Source organism: Brachyhypopomus gauderio, chromosome 17, assembly GCF_052324685.1.
Source record: "Brachyhypopomus gauderio isolate BG-103 chromosome 17, BGAUD_0.2, whole genome shotgun sequence".
Lineage (NCBI taxonomy): Eukaryota > Metazoa > Chordata > Actinopteri > Gymnotiformes > Hypopomidae > Brachyhypopomus > Brachyhypopomus gauderio.
The window spans coordinates 9,916,072-9,941,859 of NC_135227.1; the positions used below are offsets into that span (position 1 = coordinate 9,916,072).

A 25,788-nucleotide genomic window follows, 5' to 3' on the forward strand; every position below is an offset into this window, starting at 1 on the left:
GGGAGAGAGAGAGAGAATGAGAGAGAAGACAGAGAGGGGGAAAGAGGGGGTAGAGAGAGAGAGAAAAAGAGGGGATAGAGGAATGGAGAGAGAACGAGGGAAGGAGAGAGGGGAAAATACAGAGACAAAGAGAGGGAGTGGAAGGCTGAGTGGGGAGTGGGCGTGGAGTGTTGTCCTCTAGCTGGGGCCTTAATGCAGTTGCTTGTGATGCCAAGCTCTGATGGACGAGGCTCCTCCCTCCCTCTCTCTAATCAATTTATTTAGCAACTAAGATAAATATCCAGCGCTGACGTGAAGGGCTTCGCTCGCCCCGTCACGGCACACACAGCCTCAGGACGTGGAGCTACGCCAGAGGACACACTGTCCACGTCCCCACGGACCAATGGGAGAGGCCAGCATGGGTGTCATCACAGAGGCCAGCACGGAGCTCCTACTGGACTCTGGCCTATGCATGACATTACTAAACAATGGGAGTTTTTTTTTTAACGTTGAGTTTTTTGTGTTTTGTGTGGGAACCGTGGCTTGCGTGGTAGGAATGTAGATAATGCATAGTACTCTACTGGTATTACGCTGCATTACTAACATTTCTAGCACACTGTATTCCCACAGTTATCTCTATAAATGTCTCCTGCAAATGTGCACGGGTGTAGCGATGTACCAAAAGGAGACTCCGGTTCAGCCACTCCCATGGGGGAGTCATCTAGGTCTCCTCCCGAAGACAGTACTGTTAGGATATTAGATTGGTGATGGGAGTCTCCAAAGTCTGATACAAAAAAAAAATCTCTGAGTAACATCTAGATTGCTAGATTGCTCTACATCTAGACTGATCTATGTTAGAATAACGCTATCTTCCTGCTGCCTACCAGATGAACTGGTACTAAGCGTGGAGCCATCTTAAAGCCACGAGGAAGGCCTGTGTTTAGTGCAGACCACACAAACACCAGTGGAATTCTGGGAATACCATTTCTCAGTGACCCCAAGCTCAGCAGTGAAACGCCTCAAACACACGTTGCGATGTGCACAATGTCGGGATTGACACACTAAACCAAATGAGTTGTGGCATAAAAACAATTATTTAAAAAATCATTTTAGGTGGGCTGTAATGCTGTGGGAGTAATAAAGACAGAAGCTCAGATAAATCTTAATCTTGTCAATAACAAGACGCTTCATCTGTTGATAATACCAATGGCAGTGCCACGGCCCCTTGCACCCACTCTGAGGATGAGTCATGTTCTGTGCTCTACAATTCTCCCCAGTTGCAAGCTGGAGACACTTCAGCTGTCGGTTTGATTGCTCTTGCCTGAGGCATTAGGCTCAATCCGCCATGTCGCACCTCAGTAGTTCCACATGGACGGCTGAAATCTGACTCAATTTACCTCAGGGATTTGTTAACTTTCACATACATTTAGCTGTGCACTTGGCCATCTCTAGCTGATAAACCTGTTGCCCATGTAGTGCTGTTCTTTTATGGGGCAGCCTTTCCAGAGGAGACACTTTCCTCAGGCTGCATGTCTGTCCTCTCGCTCTCTCTCTCTCTGTACCTCTATTTCTGATCCTTTCTAAATTGTTCTGTACTTGCCTTTTCTCCAAACCCATTTCTCTCTCTCTTTCTCTCTCTGTATCTATCTTTTTCTTTCTCACTCACACTCTTTCTTTATTTCTCTCTCCTCTGGCAGAGAATTAGAAAGAAAGTTTCATTAGCAAAACAAGGGGGAGATGTGCACTTTATTAACCCAGTGGAGAGTGTGGTCCACCAGTGGCCCCTCCAGCCACACAAAGCCAATATCAATCTCCCTCCAATGATGAAGTTCTTTCTCAGCTCTCAAATGATAGATTTTCTTTTACAAGAAATAATAAATGTGATGAAAAAATTGGTGGAAAGAGGAAAACACACTGAAACCCAAGAGAGGACCTAGAAAAACAGTTATTTAAATGTAAATAAATAGGAACTTTATCTTCTCTGTCCCTCTTAAAGTTTGGCTGCTTTATCTTGGAGCTCCTCTGGCTGTTCCCTGCACAGCAGGCCAGCCTATTACCCAGCGCGGTGCTGCGGGTCACAGCGGACGGCGCGCTAACGGCCGTCCACAGGACGGACCTGCCTGCCAGAATTAATGTGGCTGAAGATGAAGCTAGCAGCGGCGTTGCTATCAGCTTAAGACCATTACCACATGTCATTTGTCATTTGTATGATACCACAATACACCAACATTTAATTTTCTGCCGCACTTTATCAGTGGCCAGACACTCTCTCTCTCCCTCTCTCTCTCTCTCCATCTCTCTCTCTCCCTCTCTCTCTCTCAGTCCACCCCCGTTTCTCTCTCCGGTCTATTGTCTTTGACCTATATACATAAAGGCGAGGCAGACAGATGCGAGGCAAGGCTCTGCCTCTGATGCGCCTCACCTCTCTCACCTGTCTCACCTCTCTGATGGGCCTCACCTCTCTCACCTCTCTGATGGGCCTCACCTCTCTCACCTGTCTCACCTCTCTGATGGGCCTCACCTCTCTCACCTGTCTCACCTCTCTGATGGGCCTCACCTCTCTCACCTCTCTGATGGGCCTCACCTCTCTCACCTGTCTCACCTCTCTGATGGGCCTCACCTCTCTCACCTGTCTCACCTCTCTGATGGGCCTCACCTCTCTCACCTGTCTCACCTCTTTGACAGCTTGGTCTTCTTAGTGGCAATGTCAGACCCACCAAGAGCCATACTACGCCCAACTCTACAAGCAGCGCCACACCCACATCTACACCCAGCTCTACACACAGCATTGCAGCCATAGAAGGACTGAAGTAGCACTATGTTGGAGCATCTCTGGGCTTTTCCTCTGCTGAAGCCACCTCTCACTTCCCCTTACTGAGAGCCATAGAGACTTCCAGACAGAGTCTTCACTGCTTTATCAGAGAAGGAAACATGGAGCGTAACCCCAACTGAGATGTTACCAGGATTGTGATGAGTGTAAACCCAACTGAGATGTTACCAGGTTTGTGATGTGTAAACCCAACTGAGATGTTACCAGAATTGTGATGAGTGTAAACCCAACTGAGATGTTACCAGAATTGTGATGAGTGTAAACCCAACTGAGATGTTACCAGGAATGTGATGAGTGTAAACCCAACTGAGATGTTACCAGGAATGTGATGAGTGTAAACCCAACTGAGATGTTACCAGGATTGTGGTGATTGTAAACCCAACTGAGATGATACCAGGATTGTGATGAGTGTAAATCCAACTGAGATGTTACCAGTATTGTGATGAGTGTAAACCCAACAGATGTTACCAGGATTGTGATGGGTGTAAACCCAACTGAGATGTTACCAGGATTGTGATGGGTGTAAACCCAACTGAGATGTTACCAGGATTGTGATGTGTAAACCCAACTGAGATGTTATCAGGATTGTGATGGGTGTAAACCCAACTGAGATGTTACCAGGATTGTGATGTGTAAACCCAACTGAGATGTTACCAGGATTGTGATGGGTGTAAACCCAACTGAGATGTTACCAGGATTGTGATGTGTAAACCCAACTGAGATGTTACCAGGAATCTGATGAGTGTAAACCCAACTGAGATGTTACCAGGATTGTGATGAGTGTAAACCCAATTGAGATGATACCAGGAATGTGAGGAGTATAAAAGTGTAAATCCAACTGAGATGATACCAGGGTTGTGATGAGTGTAAACCCAACTGAGATGATACCAGGGTTGTGATGAGTGTAAACCCAACTGAGATGATACCAGGGTTGTGATGTGTGTAAACCCAACTGAGATGTTACCAGGATTGTGAGGAGTGTAAAAAGTGTAAATCCAACTGAGATGATATCAGGGTTGTGGTGAGTGTAAACCCCACTGAGATGATACCAGGGTTGTGATGAGTGTGAACCCAACTGAGATGATGCCAGGGTTGTGATGAGTGTAAACCCAACTGAGATGATACCAGGGTTGTGATGTAACCTTCTGCCTATGAACAGCTTACACCTTCATGCTGAACGTGTGGCCTGGACGAGGAACTGTTATGTGCATTTTGTTTTTGTTGTTGTTGATGCTGTGAGTCATTGTCCAGGCTAATGCACCATGAAAGAAAACCATGAAAGACTGAGAATGCATAATGGACATTAGGTATACAAACTATGAGCCAGGACAGCATGACACATGAAAGAGAGCAGAGGCAGTAATTCAGTGCGATATCATTAGACAGGGTGGTGGAAAGAAAGCGAGAAGAAAGGGCAGAGGATGCTAGGACCAAGGGCTGAGGGCCCAGACTCAGAGCCCAGCACCCTGTCCTGCGGTCCTGGGCCACGAGAAGAGAGACTGGCGTGATGAGACAATCTGCTGAGACACCGGGTCACAGGTGCGTGGCATCACAGTGAAGTTCATCCTGATCCAGCATCATCACCACCACCATCACCACCACACTCACCACCATCACCATCATCAGCATGACCACCATCATCATCAGCACCCCCATCACCACCACATTCACCACCGGCCGTAGGAGACAGTGCTCCGGGAAGAGCCAGTCTGTAGGCCAGTGTTTTCTGAAATGCCCAAACTCATTCTGTCCTAGAGAACAACACACCCACTGGACCTGGAGACGCCACACACAGCTGTGGCCCACAGCGGCCTCCCGCCATCCGGGGTGTAGCATGAGTGTTTCACTCCTCCACATTCTCTTTTGATTGCTTTGTTTCAATTCATCACCAAGGAATTCACAACAGGTGCGGCTGAGCGACTGAGTGGATGTTTAGAGTGAGATGGGTGAATTTATATGTGACAAAGATACCATCATCATGAAGGCTTCAGAAAGGGTCACCACGATGTCATTAATCCTCTCCTATGATCCTGCCCCAGGCACCTCTGGGAGAGAGTGGAGGTGATTATGAGATGTGGGAGGACAGCATGGCAGAGTCATTTACGCTCGTCAGCAGCCCTGCAGGGGTTGGCACCCGCCGGGATCCTCATTCCCTTCAGTTCCAGGGGCCCTGTGGTTAGGCCTCTCTCACAGCCCCACACCGCCTGCCCCCGCACGACTGCCCCACACCGCCTGCCCCCGTACGACTGCCCCACACCGCCTGCCCCCGTACGACTGCCCCACACCGCCTGCCCCCGCACGACTGCCCCACACCGCCTGCCCCCGCACGACTGCCCCACACCGTCTGCCACCGTACGACTGCCCCACACCACCTGCCCCCGCACGACTGCCCCACACCGCCTGCCCCACACCGACTGCCCCCGTACGACTGCCCCACACCGCCTGCCCCCACATGACTGCCCCACACCGCCTGCCCCACACCGACTGCCCCCGTACGACTGCCCCACACCGCCTGCCCCCGCACGACTGCCCCACACCGCCTGCCCCCACACGACTGCCCCACACCGCCTGCCCCACACCGACTGCCCCCGCACGACTGCCCCACACCACCTGCCCCCGCACGACTGCCCCACACCGTCTGCCACCGTACGACTGCCCCACACCACCTGCCCCCGCACGACTGCCCCACACCGCCTGCCCCACACCGCCTGCCCCCGTACGACTGCCCCACACCGCCTGCCCCCGCACGACTGCCCCACACCGCCTGCCCCCGCACGACTGCCCCACACCGTCTGCCCCCGTACGACTGCCCCACACCGCCTGCCCCCACACGACTGCCCCACACCGCCTGCCCCCGCACGACTACCCCACACCGCCTGCCCCACACCGACTGCCCCCGTACGACTGCCCCACACCGCCTGCCCCCGCACGACTGCCCCACACCGCCTGCCCCCGTACGACTGCCCCACACCGCCTGCCCCCGTACAACTGCCCCACACCGCCTGCCCCACACCACCTGCCCCCGTACGACTGCCCCACACCGCCTGCCCCACACCGACTGCCCCCGTACGACTGCCCCACACCACCTGCCCCCGCACGACTGCCCCACACCGCCTGCCCCACACCGACTGCCCCCGTACGACTGCCCCACACCGCCTGCCCCTGCACGACTGCCCCACACCGCCTGCCCCTGCACGACTGCCCCACACCGCCTGCCCCCGTACGACTGCCCCACACCGCCTGCCCCCGTACGACTGCCCCACACCGCCTGCCCCCGCACGACTGCCCCACACCGCCTGCCCCCGTACAACTGCCCCACACCGCCTGCCCCCGTACGACTGCCCCACACCGCCTGCCCCCGCACGACTGCCCCACACCGCCTGCCCCCGCACGACTGCCCCACACCGTCTGCCACCGTACGACTGCCCCACACCACCTGCCCCCACACGACTGCCCCACACCGCCTGCCCCCGTACGACTACCCCACACCGCCTGCCCCACACCGCCTGCCCCACACCGACTGCCCCCGTACGACTGCCCCACACCACCTGCCCCCGCACGACTGCCCCACACCGCCTGCCCCACACCGCCTGCCCCCGCACGACTGCCCCACACCGCCTGCCCCCGTACGACTGCCCCACACCGGCTGCCCCCACACGACTGCCCCACACCGCCTGCCCCCACACGACTGCCCCACACCGGCTGCCCCCACACGACTGCCCCACACCGCCTGCCCCCACACGACTGCCCCACACCGCCTGCCCCCACACGACTGCCCCACACCGCCTGCCCCCGTACGACTGCCCCACACCGCCTGCCCCCGTACGACTGCCCCACACCGCCTGCCCCCGTACGACTGCCCCACAGCCCCGCAGCACCAGACACAGTCCAACAGGTACATGTGCGGGATGGGGGGGGGGTTGGGGGGGGGACCCTCTGTCCGGAGGTCACGACCTCACTTCCCACTTGCTCCATGAACAGAGCAATAAACAGGAGAGCGGCGTGCTTTAACTCGCTCTTCCCTTTACCACCACCCACTTTTACAGCCTTCATTAAAGAGCCACGGTTGCAAGAATTATTCTGGATAATGGACTGGTCAATATAGTGTCTCACATATACATGTGGCACACGGCACCTATGGCTTTACATATTAATGACACCCTTTTTATTTGGCAGTAACAATGCAATATGGTCCTGTAATAAATAGCTGTTATATTGGATATAAAGGAGATGGCAATGCGAACAAATGTCACATTTTTCAACAATGTGGATGCAGCACACCAAGGTGGAAATACACCCAGTCTGGACCCTGGTCCTGTGGGCTACTACACCCAGACTGGACCCTGGTCCTGTGGGCTACTGCACCCAGTCTGGACCCTGGTCCTGTGTGCTACTACACCCAGTCTGGACCCTGGTCCTGTGGGCTCCTACACTCAGTCTGGGCCCTGGTCCTGTGTGCTACTACACCCAGTCTGGACCCTGGTCCTGTGGGCTACTACACCCAGTCTGGACCCTGGTCCTGTGGGTTACTACACCCAGTCTGGACCCTGGTCCTGTGGGCTACTACACCCAGTCTGGACCCTGGTCCTGTGGGCTACTACACCCAGTCTGGACCCTGGTCCTGTGGGTTACTACACCCAGTCTGGACCCTGGTCCTGTGTGCTACTACACCCAGTCTGGACCCTGGTCCAGTGGGTTACTACACCCAGTCTGGACCCTGGTCCAGTGGGTTACTACACCCAGTCTGGACCCTGGTGCTGTGGGCTACTACACCCAGTCTGGACCCTGGTCCTGTGGGCTCCTACACTCAGTCTGGGCCCTGGTCCTGTGTGCTACTACACCCAGTCTGGACCCTGGTCCTGTGGGCTACTACACCCAGTCTGGACCCTGGTCCTGTGTGCTACTACACCCAGTCTGGACCCTGGTCCTGTGTGCAACTACACCCAGTCTGGACCCTGGTCCTGTGGGCTACTACACCCAGTCTGGACCCTGGTCCTGTGTGCTACTACACCCAGTCTGGACCCTGGTCCTGTGGGCAACTACACCCAGTCTGGACCCTGGTCCAGTGGGTTACTACACCCAGTCTGGACCCTGGTGCTGTGGGCTACTACACCCAGTCTGGACCCTGGTCCAGTGGGCTACTACACCCAGTCTGGACCCTGGTCCAGTGGGTTACTACACCCAGTCTGGACCCTGGTGCTGTGGGCTACTACACCCAGTCTGGACCCTGGTCCAGTGGGCTACTACACCCAGTCTGGACCCTGGTCTAGTGTGCTACTACACCCAGTCTGGACCCTGGTCCTGTGTGCTACTACACCCAGTCTGGACCCTGGTCCTGTGTGCTACTACACCCAGTCTGGACCCTGGTCCTGTGGGCTACTACACCCAGTCTGGACCCTGGTCCTGTGTGCAACTACACCCAGTCTGGACCCTGGTCCTGTGTGCTACTACACCCAGTCTGGACCCTGGTCCTGTGGGCTACTACACCCAGTCTGGACCCTGGTCCAGTGGGTTACTACACCCAGTCTGGACCCTGGTGCTGTGGGCTACTACACCCAGTCTGGACCCTGGTCCAGTGGGCTACTACACCCAGTCTGGACCCTGGTCTAGTGTGCTACTACACCCAGTCTGGACCCTGGTCCTGTGTGCTACTACACCCAGTCTGGACCCTGGTCCTGTGTGCTACTACACCCAGTCTGGACCCTGGTCCTGTGGGCTACTACACCCAGTCTGGACCCTGGTCCTGTGTGCTACTACACCCAGTCTGGACCCTGGTCCTGTGTGCTACTACACCCAGTCTGAGCTCTGGTCAAACGATGTGCGGTGCTCTCAGACAACAGTGTCACCACACCATGACCATTCTCTCACACAGCGTCCAGCACTCTGGAGCAGGTCTCAGCTCCGCCAGGCTCCTCCCCCTCACTCTTCGCTGTGCCTCTCTATTGCCCTCGCCCTCCCCGCCCCCCCCGCCCCCCCGCCCCCTCTCTCCCTACTCAAAGACCCCAAGCCAGGGCCGTGCTCCATTCCTCCTACACTTTCATGTGTCCTGTTGGTCCAGGTCCACGTTGCATCACGTCCCTGTAATCACGGGTTTTGTTGTAAGTGCTGGGACGGGCGGATTTCATTTCAAAAGACAGTTGGACATGAGGATTAAAATGAGATGTAAACATTAAAATAAAATAAAAAAAATTAAAAAGCATCCTTTTTCTTCTTTTTTTTCCCTTCCCTGAATCAATATCATTGCTTTGACTGGTGTGGTGAGCCTACTGAGCTGGGTGTGAATTGAATGTGTCTGAACAGATCACTGAGCTCTGAGTGTAAGCCTGCCAGCCAGTCAGGAACAGCCCTCTGACTGAACAACACTTAAAGCATTCAGCCACAGCCAAGCCAGAGAGCGAGGGAAAGGACGGAGGGAGAGAGAAAGAGAGGAAACGAGAGCGCGGGGTGAGAGAGAGAGGAAAATAAAAAGAGGGGAAAGAGCTGGGGAGAGGAAGAGATTGGAAGATAGGGACATAGGACTGGTGAAAAGAAGAAAAGAAAGGAGGACAGATAGAGGCACACAGAGGCAGATGGAGGCAGGCAGACACAGGCAGAGGCAGATTGCAGCAGGCAAAGGTAGATAGAGGAAAACAGATCAGCAGAGGCAGATAGAGGCAGATCCAGCAGATAGAGAAAATAAGAGATAAGCAGAGGTAGTTAAAGGCAGAAAGAGGCAGACAGAGGTAAACAGAGGCAGATCAAGCAGATGGAAGACAGAGTTACTACATAGGCAGAGAGCTACAGAGTATAACTCAGAGAAGGGAGGAGGAAGATGGACTTTGAACAGAAATACAAGCTGATGAAATGGGAACATGGAATAAAACTCATGGTGCCCAACTCTGGCACACAATAGTGCATTAAGTGAATGAGAGGACTTGGAAAATGTCTGCAGCCTATGCAAGAGAGAGACAAACATGCAAATGAGAGAGACAGCAAGAGAGAGAGAGAGAGAAACAGAGAGAGAGACAACAGGAGAGAGAGAAAATGAGGCGAGGGAGAGAGACAGGAAGGAGACTTTTGTCTTCATACAGACAGGCAGACAAAGAGAGGGAAAGAGAGACAGGATACATGCAGATGGAGAGAGATAGACAGAGAGAGAGACAGAAAGACAGAGAGAGAGAATGCTGTGCTCCTGTACGACATGCCACACCCCTCGACTTGGTCTCCAGAGGAAGACAGCGGAGTCATTTCATCCCATATCTCCACTCCCATCACCCACATTCATCTTGCTCAGACAACTTGCTCCGATCCATAAAACAGGCATTAATATGAAGCTATCACCCAGCTAAGAATTTTCATTTTAACTGACAAGGTGCCCCATTCATCATAGGTGGTGTGTCTCTGTGTTCTGGGCTGCGGGAGAGAAGTGTGAGATCCACTGCTGTCGGCCCAAAGCCCAGTATACAGAGCTGCTCTTCACACAGGACACACGGGACACGCAGGACATACAGGACAGGACCTGCTGTGTAATGCTCCTTATCAACATTCAGATCATTATGGGAGATTACATATTTTCTTCCAGAATGTTGCTGGGATCATTCATGACATTAGCTGTTTAAAAACATGATTTATCAGTCATCAGAAATCATGTGACCATCACCTTCACGTTTCTCTTTTGTGAGACACATGCACATGTTCATGGGTCCAGAGACTTGAGCAGAGAACCTGTCTCCACATGGCCTCTTGCAGTGCTTACTTACACACTCACCACTGCTCAGCAAAGAAAACACTGGTCAGGTGACCAGGTGACAGGTCAGGTGACCACTTTGGCAAACATTCAGTTTGTGTACAATACTTTGTTTATATCTTCCCCCACACCCAAAATTTTCTTTTTTTTCCCCCACTTAGCTTAACAGCTCCTGCCATCTTCTCGATAGTTCCCCCTGGTGGCCTGGAGACTTGATATGGCAAATGAAGAACTGGACATTTAACAGCTAATTCTTCATACTATGTCAAGGCTCAGATTGTAGTATAGGGTTGAAACATGATGTGTACATTTATAAACATCAGTCAAACATGTTGACACTTTTACTATGTGGGCTCTACCAATGTTCCAGATTTGAGATCCAGCAATGTGTTATATAGGCGGTAGACACAACAATGCACAGAGAGGCTTTCAAATAGGTCTTTTGTGTGACTTCTTCACTAAAGTAAATCTATGTGCAGGCCTGTTGTCACTTCAGTACCTTCAAGCATCTGAAACCTCTTTCCACACCGTAGGACATCGTTTCTACAGACAGGTTGTTCCCGCGGTCCACAGAGGAGGCACCGACTCCTCTGCTGGGTCTGCCAAGCTGACTAAAGGAGTCACATGGACCACAGTGACAGCCAGAGCGGAGTGCAGGTTAGAGAGGGCTCAGTCAGAACCACGCCATACAGCAGAAACAAAACGTTCTAAACGTCTGCAAATGGTCTCAGCAGTGCGTTCGCTCCAAAGCTATGAAGAGGGCCATAGGGGAGAAAGAGCATCTATTTTAATGAGCGTCACAACTTAACAAAAATGATCTCTGTTTCCATTTCTGGCAATTTTGCTGGTTTCATCATAAACACGCAGAGAGAAATCTCTTCTGACAGCACTGCCTTGATATGGTAAACAGGCTAGCTTTGAAGTTGAGCCCCAGATTACACACTGCTGAAGTGAGATTTTCAAGATTATTCTTGTTATGTCTAATGATGCAGCTCATCGAAAAATAAACACACTGACATTTACAGCATAAAAAAACAATTTATGAGGCCTCTTAGAAAGAGGGAGGGATGAAGAGAGAGAGAGAGATGTATACAGAGAGAAAGAAAGAGAGAGCTAAATGTTTCCTTTCACACTAGCATAATGAATGGGGCATGGTTTGGGTTATGGTATTACTCAAATATCTGTGATGAATATTGGAGGTCCATGCCAGCAGAATTGCACGACTTCCTGTAGAATGTGTCTGGGCCAGTGAGTCTGGGAGCACAGTATGTGCCAGGCTTCACACTGCCTTCCTCTCGCACACACACACACACACACACACACACACACACACACACACACACACACACACACACACACACACACACACACACACACACACACACACACACACAGCAGATGCTGTGCTCATCTGGTGTGCTACACAGTAACTGTCCAAATATTGATGCGCAGCTCTGTGGCGTGCTGCTTCCTTTTAACCCTTCACCACTTGGCCACTCGCTCCATCTGCAAACGCCGCTCTGCCTTTCAACCCCCACAACACCCCCCCCCCCTCACTTTACTGTTTGGGTTGATTCTGTCTTTTTGTTTTTTTTTTGAGGGGGGGGGGGGGTAAGCGTTTACACAATTCCATCTATAACACTTTTGTTCTTTTCACAACAGCCAAGAAAGGCAAATTTTGAGACATCTTGTACATTTCTGTGCTAATTAAGATTACTAAGCTAAGTTGTGAGATTGTAGGTTGTTCTGTGGCTGATTAGTGAGAGTGATCCGCTCTGCAGCGAGCAGCGCCGACACAGCCGGGTGGGTCCAGGTGCTTTGTCTTCAAAGATGAAACAGCTCCGTGGGGATCTCGCATACCAGGCCCTGTTGAATGGGCACACTGGTGCTTCTGGGCAAGGCCCACATCTGACAGAGTTCAGCCCAGGAGCTTGAGTATATATACACACACAGACACACACACAAGCACACGCACGCACACACACACATACACAGACACACACACACGCGCACACGCACAGCTAGGGACCGCCTGAGTCCTGCCCTGAAGCATATAGTCTCTAGCCTCACTTGCTTACTGACTCAGATACACACACACACACACACACACACACACACACACACACACACACACACACTTTCTCCTCCTGTGCTTTAAAGGCGCTGCCAGACCAAAGAATATGTAAAGCAAACACTCAACCCTGACCACTGAGAGTATGAGAGAATGAGAGAGAGAAAGAGAGAGAGAGAGAAAGGAGACAGAAAAAGGAGAGAGTGGAGTTGCAGTCTTCTAACAGCAGGATCCAATTCATTTACAGAACCAAAAGTGAGAGAACCGAGCGGCGGGCGTGGTGCGGTGCTAAGGCAGCTAGGCTACACCCATCTTCAACAAGCATCTGCCATTTCTCCTTTATGTGCTGTACAACCTAACTACTACACTGGACACCATTTTAAACGCCCATCATGTAAATCTTTATTTCCTGGTAAGGGGAGGTTTAGCTAGTGTACTGCTGTGCCATGGAAAGGCCTAAATGGTTTAGTGTTCTAACAAGGAGGATGAATGGCTATTGTTTGTACAATCATTGCTAAATGGATTAGCTATTAGCTTCATCCGTCTCAGAGTCTGAAATGGCTTCTCGTGCCCTTTTAATCCTATGAGACCTAACTGTCCTGTATGGAGACTGCATCTCAATACACTGGGGCTATAACATCCACAACAGTCATCATCGCCATGGCAGCAGAATACACAGCCACTGAGCGGCTGAGACTGTACATCATCGAGGTCCAACAGAGCCTGGCGACCGTATAGGGAGAAGCACCTTGGACGGGATGTGCTATTGGCTGCTAGCAGGGAGAAGTGGCCAATTAGATACAACATGTTAAAGTCTAATTGGTGCAGTCATAAAGTTGAGATAAGACAGGAGGAGATTAACTTGAGCTATCAGGGTCTCTATGAAGATGTGAAATGACTCACGCAAGATAACAGCAATGGAACTACAAAGATCATGAGCGCGTGCATGGTGAGGAGAGAGGAGAGAGGAGAGAGGAGAGGAGAGGAGAGGACACAGGAAAGAGGAGAGAGGAGAGGAGACCGGGGAAAGGAGAGACGAGGGGAGAAAGGGGGAAGGGGAGAAGAGACAGGAGAGAAGGACAAGAGACAGGAGATGAGACAGGAAACAGGAGAGGAGACAGGAGACAGAATACAAGAGACAGGATCAACACAGGTTTCAACTCAGAACACAGAAAACCACAGGACACAACTCGACACAGATAAAAACATGTTCCACAAGACACCTTCTTTTTAGACTCCATTACGACTGTAACTATTCTTATCTTTCCATAACATATCTTACATCTTAAAATTATAATGGGAAGAATTAATTTTATTATTGTGATATTAGAATGTCAAGCCCATAAGCTGAAGGTGTGATCAGTGTTCAGTTAATAACACCCATCATATTCCATCATCACTATATTCTTCCTGTTTATTTTAAGCCTCTTTAAGAAAAAATAATTGTTGGCTTTTGCAGTATCGTATATAAAAGGTTAATTGATACCTGGAATATACAATTGTATTTGGCAGCAACATCTCACTGTAAACATATGATATCTCACCCATTTGTTTCAGTGCACAGTGTAAAATCAACATGTCCAGGCATATAAATCATGAGGTTTATATGGGAATGCTGTCCTCTGTATAAAGTATATATGGGGATTATTACACAGCATCTTCATTTAAGTGAGTTTGGTAAGCTTGAACACAGACTGATCAGTTTTCCAGAACATTCTGCATTTCAGCATTTCTAAATCAGGTTAATGCTTATATAGCAATAATGTGTTTTTTATGTGAAAGTCTTTAGGATGTATTTAAATGAGAGATTTAGTTAATGAGTTTGGGCAAACTCTGGAACAGTCTTTTAAGCATTATCATTCTCATTAATTTTCAGAATTACCCACTGTGTTGTGATAGCTGTCATGGACTTCAGACTTCAATTAACTAAACACTACATACATATATATAGTATACTGTGTGTGTGTGTGTGTGTGTGTGTGTGTGTGTGTGTGTGTGTGTGTGTGTGTGAGAGAGAGAGAGAGAGAGAGAGAGAGAGAGAGAGAGAGAGAGAGAGATGCATTATACATATAATATATAAATGTGACCAGTGTGTGAGACTGAGTATATGTTTGTTGAGTATACACAAAAATATATGGCGGGGGAAATACACTTTCCTTCAGAATTTAGCAATTTACCATTCCTGCTGAGCAGAAGGCTAAGCCTCAGAGATAAACATGCAAATACACATGGAGTGCCAATACAGGGCTTCTCCTGCAAATACAAGAACTCAACCCTTATGAAGCAGCAGAACAATACTTCATACTAGGGGTCACAGCAAACCAGTGTCAGAAATGACCAACTCCCCCGTTGAATCTGTGATGATCCTTCTCATTTACAGTTTGCTTGCATGGCCTTGTTAAAACCACACCCTATAAACATCATGAATGTTCAGTACATTATCAGTAGCTGATTAATATCAACCACTTGAACTGCCTTTAATGTTAAAGGAGAGAAAGTACAAAAGTTGATCAAATAATGAATATAGAATGCTAGAGGCAGCAGAGGAACCTTAGTTAAGGTTATCAACATCATGTCATAAAAGTTTTCTTTGTTCTTATTTTTGCTGTGGAGCTATATTAATTAACGGATAAACCTTCCCCTGTGTTCTGTCATGCCACAGACAGCAGTGGCCACGTTGGGACATAAGTGCTTCATTACTGCTTTATCTGGCCACTGTTCTTGTGAAGCAAGAACAATTAACCCTGCCTTCAGTGTGATTGATATAGGCTTTGCTTTCAATTTGTTCCACTACACAGATCATGAAATTCACAATGTGCCCCATCCTTATTGACCTACACTCTCAAACACAGGGGGTCCAATGAGATGAGAGGAATGACAGAGAAAGCAGCCACACAGCCATGAAATAACGCTGGGAAAAAAAAAGACGTGACCTCACAAAACCTCAACTATTTCAAGTGCACTCTCTAGAAAGTTGTTTTCTATTCAATTTAAAAAGTTTATTTATTTATTTTCTCCCCGTATGCTCTGTCTGAAATCTGAAGGCTTTGTGCTCTTAAAGACAGACGTCTCCTAACAGTGTTTCTCAACAAAATTCTACTTCTCTCACTTTTGCTCAACTAATCTTCCAAATGAGAACTCCGAAGTTGAGTCCATAAATCTGTGGGCCACAACAAAATGCCTGCTTGTGGCATTCAGCTAGAAGAGAAATAAAACATTCACAAATTCTAGCTTGCTGGACACACATTATCTGGTAATGACTACTGTGCATGCAGTATGCACAGACTGGGTTCAGCGCTCTCAGAGTTGGGCCTTACAACACTGACTGTGTCATTTTAGGAGAAGCCTGATGGAATAGGCAGGCCGGGCTGTAGTGAGACTGCCTGTGCACACGGGGCCCCGGGACCGGGGCCGGAGGCCCAGCTCCTGTAGACACCACGCATCTGCAGACTCCAGAACCATACACTCTCACATCTCATATGTGTTCATGTTTTACATGTTCATACTTAACACGCACTCAGACCTAGAACTGCACATCAGAGTCTACAGACTCAACATAAAAAACCCACTACAGCATATGTTAGCATATGTATATGTTAGCATGCGTCAGATGAAATAAAGCCTATAGACACCAGAAAGACCTTTTGATTCAGCTTTGCCAATTTAGAGCACAAACTGAGATCAAATATTTAACGGAAACCTTCCTTAATGCAAATAAATAAATAAAATACAAAAATAAAATAATTCAATGAAATTGTAAACTAACATTACTCGTGAAATGCAAAGCTATTTTCTTTGAGGCTGTGAAAGTATTGCAAAGTTTATGCATGTGTTTACTTTAGCTTCTGGCTACTCTAACATATCAATAGTAGTATGACCTTTCTCCCAGTGCGCTGAGAAAGCCTCAGGAGAAAAGCCTCATTTGTCAGGAACTGGTAGAGAATTTTAGCCTTTACTGGATGAAAGAAACACTATCTCCCAATTACACACAGCCAAACACACCACTCTGCGGATGGAACAACGCATCATCAATACTGCAGTGTGGCTTCAGATAGGACCAGCACAGAGATAGGACCAGCACAGAGATAGGACCCGCACAGAGATAGGACCAGCACAGAGATAGGACCAGCAGAGATAGGACCAGCACAGAGATAGGACCAGCACAGAGATAGGACCCGCACAGAGATAGGACCAGCACAGAGATAGGACCCGCACAGAGATAGGACCAGCACAGAGATAGGACCAGCAGAGATAGGACCAGCACAGAGATTGGACCAGCACAGAGATAGGACCAGCACAGAGATTGGACCAGCATAGAGATTGGACCAGCACACGGTAGCCAGCTACAGCTGAACGTGAACGTAGCCGAACGCAGCTGAACAACAGCTTCCTGTTGGTGTCGTGCATCTTACTATTACTGCACAAAGGCCAAACACCGGAGGCCTTCCCGCCATACAGACGCTTTACACAATCGCTTTACAGCAACACTTTACAAAAACGCTTTACAGAAATGCTTAGTATTAATGCTTTATGGAAACGCTTTACAGACACCCCCCCCACACACACACACCCAGGATGAAGCCAGCTTCCCTCCACTTCCCAGCCAAATCACTGCTATGACATTTGGTTATTAAAGCGACAGTTGGGCTACCATGCATATGCACCACTCAATCCACTTGTCCTCCAGTGCAGCAGGTGTCAGTGGGAGGGATGAGGGCGGTCTGTGGGGAGTTAATCAGGCCATGTCCTGCCTCCTGCTCTGCCTAACCGCAATAATCAATTGCAATTTCATACACGGAACCTCGTTGAAGGCGGTGCAGGTGTGTATGGTCAGACTGCAGCATGATATGATTTGAAAGGAAAGGGGGGTGTGATTGAGATTTATTGCCATTTACGTTGCAATGGAGGGGCACCTTATAGGTCAGGGCAGCATTGAGAAACTGAACCGTGAGGCAGACAGGAGGGGTGTATGTGTGGCGTGCAGAAGGAGTATGTTTGAGGTGCAGGAGGTTAGGAATGGGGGGCTCTGCTTGCCCTGGGGTCTACAGACCTCGGGAACACGGAAACCAGCATGAAGAAACTAAACATCCAGTAGCAAGTTCCAATACACCGGGAGGGAATCTCCAAAGTACATGTCAACCGTCCAAATACATTTGTCTGTGCATGCTTTAAAGTAGGTAAATATGTGTTTAGTGGAGCCCATGCGAGTCAGCCTTGTATTTCATGCATTTCATCCACAAGTTCAAACGCCAGGCTTATCTTCTCCTGGCCTGCCAGCGAGCTGCCAGTGTACGTTTCACAGCAGCCTCTGGGTTTGTCAGTAGGGAGCACAGCAGGAGAAGACAAGGAGTGCCATGTTTGGGGGTGGGGGGGCGTCAGGGCGGGGCTTGGGCAGGGGGTGGGGCTTTGGCATGAGCACCACAGGAATGACTCGGAGCTTGCGCAGGGTTCAGAGGTGAGACTGGGCGGGGCTTGGGCATTGGTATGAGCGTAATAAGGATTGTGAAGGGTTTAGAACAGGGGCTAGGCTGGGGCTAGAGGTGGGTGGAGTTTAGACAGGGTGGAGCATAGGTGTACATGGATCTGGGCAGGGATTGGTCAGGAGATGGATCTGTGGCATGTGGGCGGGGAGATGCCAGGACAGGTGGAGCTGAGGGGCAGTGAAGGTAGACGGCTAAAGCGCAGGGCTTGATGAGAGCAGCAAGACAGGACAAAATCACATGGCTCATTGCAGGCAAAAGTGTGTAGGCCAATTACTAAATGGCCTCATGTAGAGTGGACATTAAATACATAGGCGGAGGCCTGGTTTCAGCTCCAAACATAACCCACAGAGGACAGCCTCCTGCTGGTTGATCTGCTCTGATCTTTTCGCTATGGTTATAAAAACATACTGTTTGCAGTTAGGTCAGCAAATAAGGCCTTTCGCCTTTTTGCCAAGACTATTGACTATAACAGTATACAGCTCAGGGATACTCATTTTTAAATGATATTCATGGACTCCTGTAACTACAGTGGCTTTATAGTCGTGATCATTTTTGACCATGGATTGTAAAATGTCTTACAGCAAGGACAGTGTGTAATATTTGTTTACTAAAACAATAAATATTGCAGTTAAACATGATTTTTTAAAATAAATACAAGCATTAACTCTTTTTCTAGGTAGGCTCTAACAATATAGTACTTCAGCACCTGCATAGTATGCAGGGAGAAATATTGGGACACATCAAACCACACGTCAAACTGAGGTAATTAAAACAAATGAAAAGATTATTCAGCTGTGTTATAACTTCATTACATATATAGAGTATAATGAGTGTTATAACTCTCATTACAGTGTGCTCTGGGTTCCATGGTACAGTAAAACAGGTCAGAGTAGCAAACACGGAGACGCGGTTATTCTGTTTGCGGGGGCCTTTCTTTCGGCCGTACCTACGCTTCTTCCCCTTTGCTAATACCACCACTTCACCTGCCAACGATACCATGGACACAAGCATAAAGAGTTCTGGCTCTATGTTAGACCGCAGCTACAGCCGCGTGAAAAATCCTCCACCTGACGGCCCGGTGCGTGCACCCCAGTGGCCGTGACGGAGACCACTCCCCCCCCCCCCCCCCCCCCCACACACACACACACACACTCACACACACACACACACACACACACCCCGCAGGGCGGCGTGTGCCACTGCTGCACCGCTATGTTCCTGGGATGCATCTCCTTCATGTCCGCCTCTCTACACTGACCTTCCGAGCGACGGTGGCGGTGGCGGGTGGAGGCGAGAGAGACACCGCAATCACCGCGGCACACCGCCCGCCACAGATGGGGGCTGGAAATCCCGCTTAATTGTGACAAATACGTATGAGATGGGCACGCTCGCTTCCAATCCATAGTGTGTTCGCCGCCGTCCAATCACAGCGTGGAACCGGGCTGCCTTTGTTCAGGTCCGTAGTGCAGAGCTGTTAGCCTCGCTCTCTCTCTAGCACAGGGGATGAGAGCGCTTTGCCAGTAATAAGCGTTTTATCACAAGGTCACGAGAGCAATCTCTAATATTTATTTTTTGTTGTGATTCTCAAATGCTGCACCTTGAGAAACATGGAAACCCTGAGCCTCCAACAGGTCTTCAACAAAACCATCTAGCAATCAATCCCACTGAATCCACCGCATATAACATTAACATGCAAAATACACACCTAGAACATATGTACAAAATTCTGCACCTAAATAAAGTGTCTGTTGATTTACACATATAAAGCTTCAAATGACAAACGTGCAGTGAAATAACGCATTTCCTCACTGTTCACCAGGCTCGCACCACACCCTCACGCATCACGCATCTCAACCATAACATTCCCCCATTAGTTGTATAATCAGCCTCCAAGTTCTCTTTCATGTCATTCTATAAGTAACTGCACTAACAGAATAGAAAATGGGACAATTTAGCACTTTGTTTGGGCTGCGGGGAGGCGGAGTGGTTTTCTCCGACACAAAGCCAACTTTGTGGTTACTGTTGTGTATGAACTCATGCCAACCCATTTCTATCTCTGCAGATTCTCCTCCCACAGAACCCTTTAGCACCGAGAGCACCTCCCTCTCATCCAGGCCCAGCTCCACACGGAGCTCACACCAACTAACACACATGCTATTAAGAGGCATTACATTAAATATATACTCCCACACCTTCAATCAGAATATCAGCCCAGTGTTATTCGGTTCAGCTCTCAAGAGGAGCCGCACAGCAAATAACGGAGAGCGATTTAGCCCCCTGAGTGCCAATAGAGGACAGGTGATAAAGCGTGCACTCATGCACGGCCTATGAAGTTTCTCCCCTCAAAATTAATTCCATCTTGGAGATTCTAATCTCTGAGATATGCTCAGAATGGCACACAAATATGCTCCCACCACTAAGGTTACCACAGACTGCCTTACCATAAACATGTCTCTGAGCCTGTGTGCTGAATGCACTTTCAGGGCAGAGGGCCTATCTATGGTAGGGGGACTCACACTTTTTTAATTCACTATTGAAATCTCAAAAATTCTGCATGACATCTGTGCAAAATGAGTCTGGTCAAAATCTGCGCAAACGCTGTCAGTATATTCATTTACTCACGATGTCTCAGACTCCCAGTTTCTAACACGTCTTATTGCAAAGTATAAAGTAGGATTTGTTTACATTCGTAACATGTCACAGACTGTAACACTGACACAGGTATACATATGCTACAGGTGCGTAACAAGTCACCACCTTATCACATCAGTTCAGTTCACATTTATTTTTCCAACATATTACGTTACACAGTGTAACTTTACAAGCTTATATCTGATATATATATATATATATATATATATATATATATATATATAAGTTAATGGGTACACTGATTATATATATATATATATATATGCTTGAATCAATCAGTGTACCCATTAACTTCAATATTTAATACAACAGTCCTGAAGATTATAATATCTCATTTAGTCAAAATAAGGGAAACGGATGTGGACATTAGCTCATCAAATTTGAGATTATATCATAGAACCGATCACGACAATCAAACCAGTAATTTTGAAAAACAAAAACCAATACCATCCTCTCAAGCTAGAATATGACAAGGTTACGCGACTGTGGTGCAGACTGTATCTAGCGCAGTGAAACACGTTCAAATTCCAGGACAAATGGTTGATCAAAGTGAGTCCATGGGCTACCAGAGAGCTGCAGCCGGTAACACCCGCACCGTGTGGGTCACTGTAACACCACCTGACGGATGGACTCTGGTGCGATACGGTGCCCGAGCGACCCGCACCACCACATTCAAAGTTCCTCAACAGCTGGTTGCTGCCGTATGCTAATTTCTCGCAGCTTTTAATGTCCCGCTGCAAAGCGGTACCCTGACAAGTAGTGTACAGCTTGGCCTAGGTGGTGCGAGGAAGCTGTGGTGAGAAAAACAACGGCGACGTCAACGGAATGTTTACATTTCCCAGACCACGGCGGTAACGCGGAATGGTAAACAACGCCGAAGTGGCCGCGTTACCAGCCAGCGCTGAGCCGACGCGCGGCGGCTCCTCTCCTCACCGCGACACACGCCTCCCCGCCGTATACCTGTTACCCAAACGCCACGGTCCCGATTGTCAAACACACTCCTGCCGTGAGGGCACGTCCGAAACTTCTGCCATCTCAATCAAAAACACGTAACGTCTAACGAGCGGGCGACAACGTTATCGGCGTAGAACAAACCGAGCGTTACCGTTCTCTTCTTGAAGGGTCTTGCTGAATGCTAGGCTTGGTGGGCGCCATCTTCCTGCAATTATTTGATTTCTTACTTTTTTTTCTTCGGATTTATTCAGACACGCAGCCGAGTGGACCGCCAGCGGTGCGGTACGCGAACTAGGAGTATTTAAACAACGCCATGGCGGTTCCGTGGACCAGTCGTGCCCCTGCCTCCCCGTCCGGGCGCTCATGAGCGTGAGGAGAGGAGCGGGTGATGAGACGGAGCTCCGAAGGCACGCCAAGAAAAGTGAGCGAAGACCCGGGGACGCTTCTCGGTTCGGCGGCTATCCTTCCACGGGGGGCTTGAGGTGGAACGCGGCTCGGTTCAGTGCATGAACGGAACCGTCACATCATGACATTCCCCGGTGAGAGTGCCTGGTCTCCGGCGCTCCGCGAAGCCCCGTTTCTCTGTGTGTTTTGTCTGCATTTTCCAGCTTTTTCCTGCTTGGCTCTCTGTGCAATAAGACTCATCTGTGCTGTCGGCGCAACAACGCCACTCAGTTGTAGTTGGAAACAGTTTTTCTGTACTCGGAATACAGGTTGTTTTTTTAACGTGTAATTTTTAGGATTTGCTAAATTACGAAGTAACCGCCGCTTAAGTTTGAAAGCACGTTTGTTTATTGGCATCGAAATGCTCTTTCTGTCTGTAGGGACTCAAATATCCTGCAACGGGACTGTTTGCTATGAGAATATTAGGATCTCACATGAGGCCCAACATATTAGAGAATAATTTATAGAAGTAGAAAATATAGGCATTTTATTTTACCAGGAACTGATTTTTTATTAAGACTTAGTTATTTCAAAGACTATGTAAATGACCATGTAAGCGTGGCCTCATCAAAACTACAAAACACCCAAATGTTCCAAAACCCAAAAAACTAATTAATAAAATACATTACAAGAAACATATAATGGCTCTGGCATAAATTTGTTTTAGGCCTATAGCAGTGAAGGCATTCTGCAAATGTATTTTGTATTTTAATGCTTGTTGTGGTGATTTTTAAATATATTTATCATAAGTGTTCTATTTGTAGAAAGCGCGATAAACAGCACGTTGCCATAACTTGTAAAGCCCTTCGTTTAATAATCCAGAAAACATGTAGAATAAGCCACGACCTGTCAAGGTCACCGACTGACACGTCTCATGTCAGGGAAGCGCTTCCCTTATTTTCGCAAGTTTCAACACCACCAAAACGATGATGAAGTTTAAGGGGTGTGTCTACTTTCAACTCCTCATACAGGAGTTTGAGAATATCCTCAATATTACCAAAGGCCAGGCCACTTTTGTTATTTTGTATGATAAACTTTATCTAAAATTCGGATTACCACAATTTGTCAACATGTGACCGAATGTACTTTATCAAGGATCAATTCATTAAGGGAAATTCGCCCATGTTTTGTACACTATGTGCAGTTATATGTGATATTCCTGGTATTGGCTGCAGCACCCTTTGGCCATGGTGGTAAACTGGTTGGTATTCTCCTGTTCACACTCTTACATGCCTTCTACAATGAGCTTGAGGAAACATTTCTGAGTAGGTCATGTAAGTGACTTTAACCTTTTATAATCTTACTGGAAGTCTATAATATTGTCTGTTGGACGCTACAGTTTGTTCCCTTTGTTAAATTAAGTAGAGTTTTCGTATGAAATCGCAGTGGTGTATTATACAGCATTTAGCAGAAATTCACAGCAAGGTCATTTGACCGGGTCCCTCGAGCGTTCCGGTAGAAATGCGTTGTGAATATAAGGACAATGTTGGATGCTTTATCGCCCTATTTCAAATACCCTAAACATTAGACCAATGTCAGTTGTTAATAATTATAAGAACTGATCATCTGTTGATACCGAGTTACGCTTTAAGGCGACTTCATGGTGTGTGTGTGTGCGCGCGCGCGTGTGTGTATTTTGTATGCATTCCGAAATAAAGTAAAATCCTAACTTTTGTCGTTAAGCATCGGATATAATGAACAGGTTTACAGCGACACTTAATTCTACAACGGACTACGAAGTACCTAACGTTGGAGAAATAACGATGGATCTAACTGATAACCTGCAAGTTAAAACAATATATTCGTGCATGCAACTTGACTGATTGTGCCTATAAATGTGTGCACGAGGGCGAAATGATGTTCTTAATGAAATACGATATACTCGGAGAATGCAAATAACGTCCATCATTTTGTAAACATACCTTTGTTGGTAAGTCGTCAAGCCCTGGACGTTTTGCGGATTCCCGTTAGTTGCACCCGGGACTCTTCCCACGGCTGAAGCTGCTGGCATCCCCCCGGCCGCCCCACCTGCTGCCGCCGTCACCTGAACGCTGAAATCCGGGAAGATCCTGATCATACCCGCTCACAGGAGTGGACCACGGACCGAGTCTATGTTGAGATTCGCGAGAGCAGCCTTCCCTCCAGCCGAACAAGTCACAACACAATCCCATTAGTGATGGTTACAAGCTCATCGGCCATTCTACGTCTCGTGTTTTCTTGCTTTCGGCGAGGAGACAACTGATGCTTTTAGGTGGCTGCCAATGACATTGAAGCTGGAGGATGAAGCTGCGGTCAGCGAGACGTGGCCGTCCTGCCTGAGACGGAGATGAAGTTTGAACTGGACGTGAAGCTGCTTTACTGTTAGGAGCAAACGCGCGAGCACGCCTATGATGCTATTTAACCATAGTCTAAATCTGATGTCGGAACTTCAGCTAAAGTAGGTTTGCACGAAGAGCAATTATTAGCTGGATAAAATAACGCAGCTATGTGATCGAGAAGTGTCTAAAGTGAACTTTTCTCCCGATTTGTAAGGACAGCTAAAATGCAATTCTTAGTCATATGCAAACACATTGAAATGAAATGTAGCGGTCTAAAAATGTAGATTTCCTATGTTGAATGTCGCAGGTTAATGTATGTAAATGTGAATTATTTTTAAATTCCACAAATTATTCCAAGTCCATTAATTGCTTCTGCGTGTGTCCAGAACGCGCACATCATAACAGAATATAACAGTTTGGAGCGCCTCTCCTGTTGTAAAAGTAGCTACATGCGAGCATAAAGACATACAGGATGTCCGATTTGCTTTTTCAAAACAGAAAAAAACGCGTTTAAAATGCTAGGTTTCTGTAAGAACCTAGCCTGAAAAGTACGATCGATTCTAAGTTCAGTTTTAATCAGGACACTACAGACGTAGCCCAAGCATGGACGCAAGAAAATGTCCAAATTAAAAACGGCGAGGTATTGGACCTTCCTCAGTAGTGGTGTGCTAGTTAATGTTTTCGTATTTGAGAATCTCAAGGTTTCCTCTTGGCTAATTCTACTGTCTGAGATGTCTGAAGATGCTAAGTCGTAATGTAGAGCGGCGAGTTTATTGGTAGGCTGTTGCAGTATGAATTCCCTCACTGAAGGTGTTGCGTGCCCTGGTGTGCAGCAATGTCATTCCTAGCGCGTGAGCGGATGTACTTGGCCTCCGCCGCTGCTGATTAACTGAGCCGCGCGAGTGAAGCCAGAGCGCGCTCTGCAATCCAGCATCCAATCACACGCAGGCACATGGGCGCGCACGAGATGCTGCAGCAGTAACCCTTTCAAACCCGTGCAGTGGCTTCTGATAGTTCACGCTAGATTTTGAATTATGGTGGTTCGTACGTGTTATCATTAAATGCATTTGGAAAATCAGCAATACATTTATGTAATTTATGATGGTATGATGATTGGATATCCTACTTAACTTTTGGCGCACAAAACACCAGTGTGTCTTAGCGTTGAGTGTTTCGATATTATGATCTTCTTGCTCATCCTTTCAATTCAGTTTTATTTATGTATTCATTGATACACTGTATATTTATCAGTACACTACATGTAATTGCAAAACACTGTATTTCAGTGTAAAGATATTAAGATAAACCCTTTCTGTTGTGCTTCTTTGTTT

The 25,788-nt window shown here is 48.3% G+C and overlaps 1 protein-coding gene across 4 annotated transcripts in view; it reads right to left on the bottom strand.

Annotated features, from left to right (window-relative positions):
* The window catches only part of npas3 (neuronal PAS domain protein 3), a 236,134-nt gene extending 210,807 nt beyond the window's left edge, over positions 1-25,327 (bottom strand). For 3 of the 4 annotated variants that reach the window (XM_076977899.1, XM_076977900.1, XM_076977898.1), the window contains exon 1: positions 24,062-25,327. In XM_076977899.1, the coding sequence (XP_076834014.1) occupies positions 24,062-24,216 (155 nt within the window). In that variant the 5' untranslated portion in view covers positions 24,217-25,327. Of the gene's footprint in view, positions 1-21,846; positions 22,349-24,061 lie in introns of those variants that run through there. The other variant, XM_076977901.1, reaches the window with a different exon arrangement.
* Between the last annotated feature and the right edge of the window lie 461 nt (positions 25,328-25,788).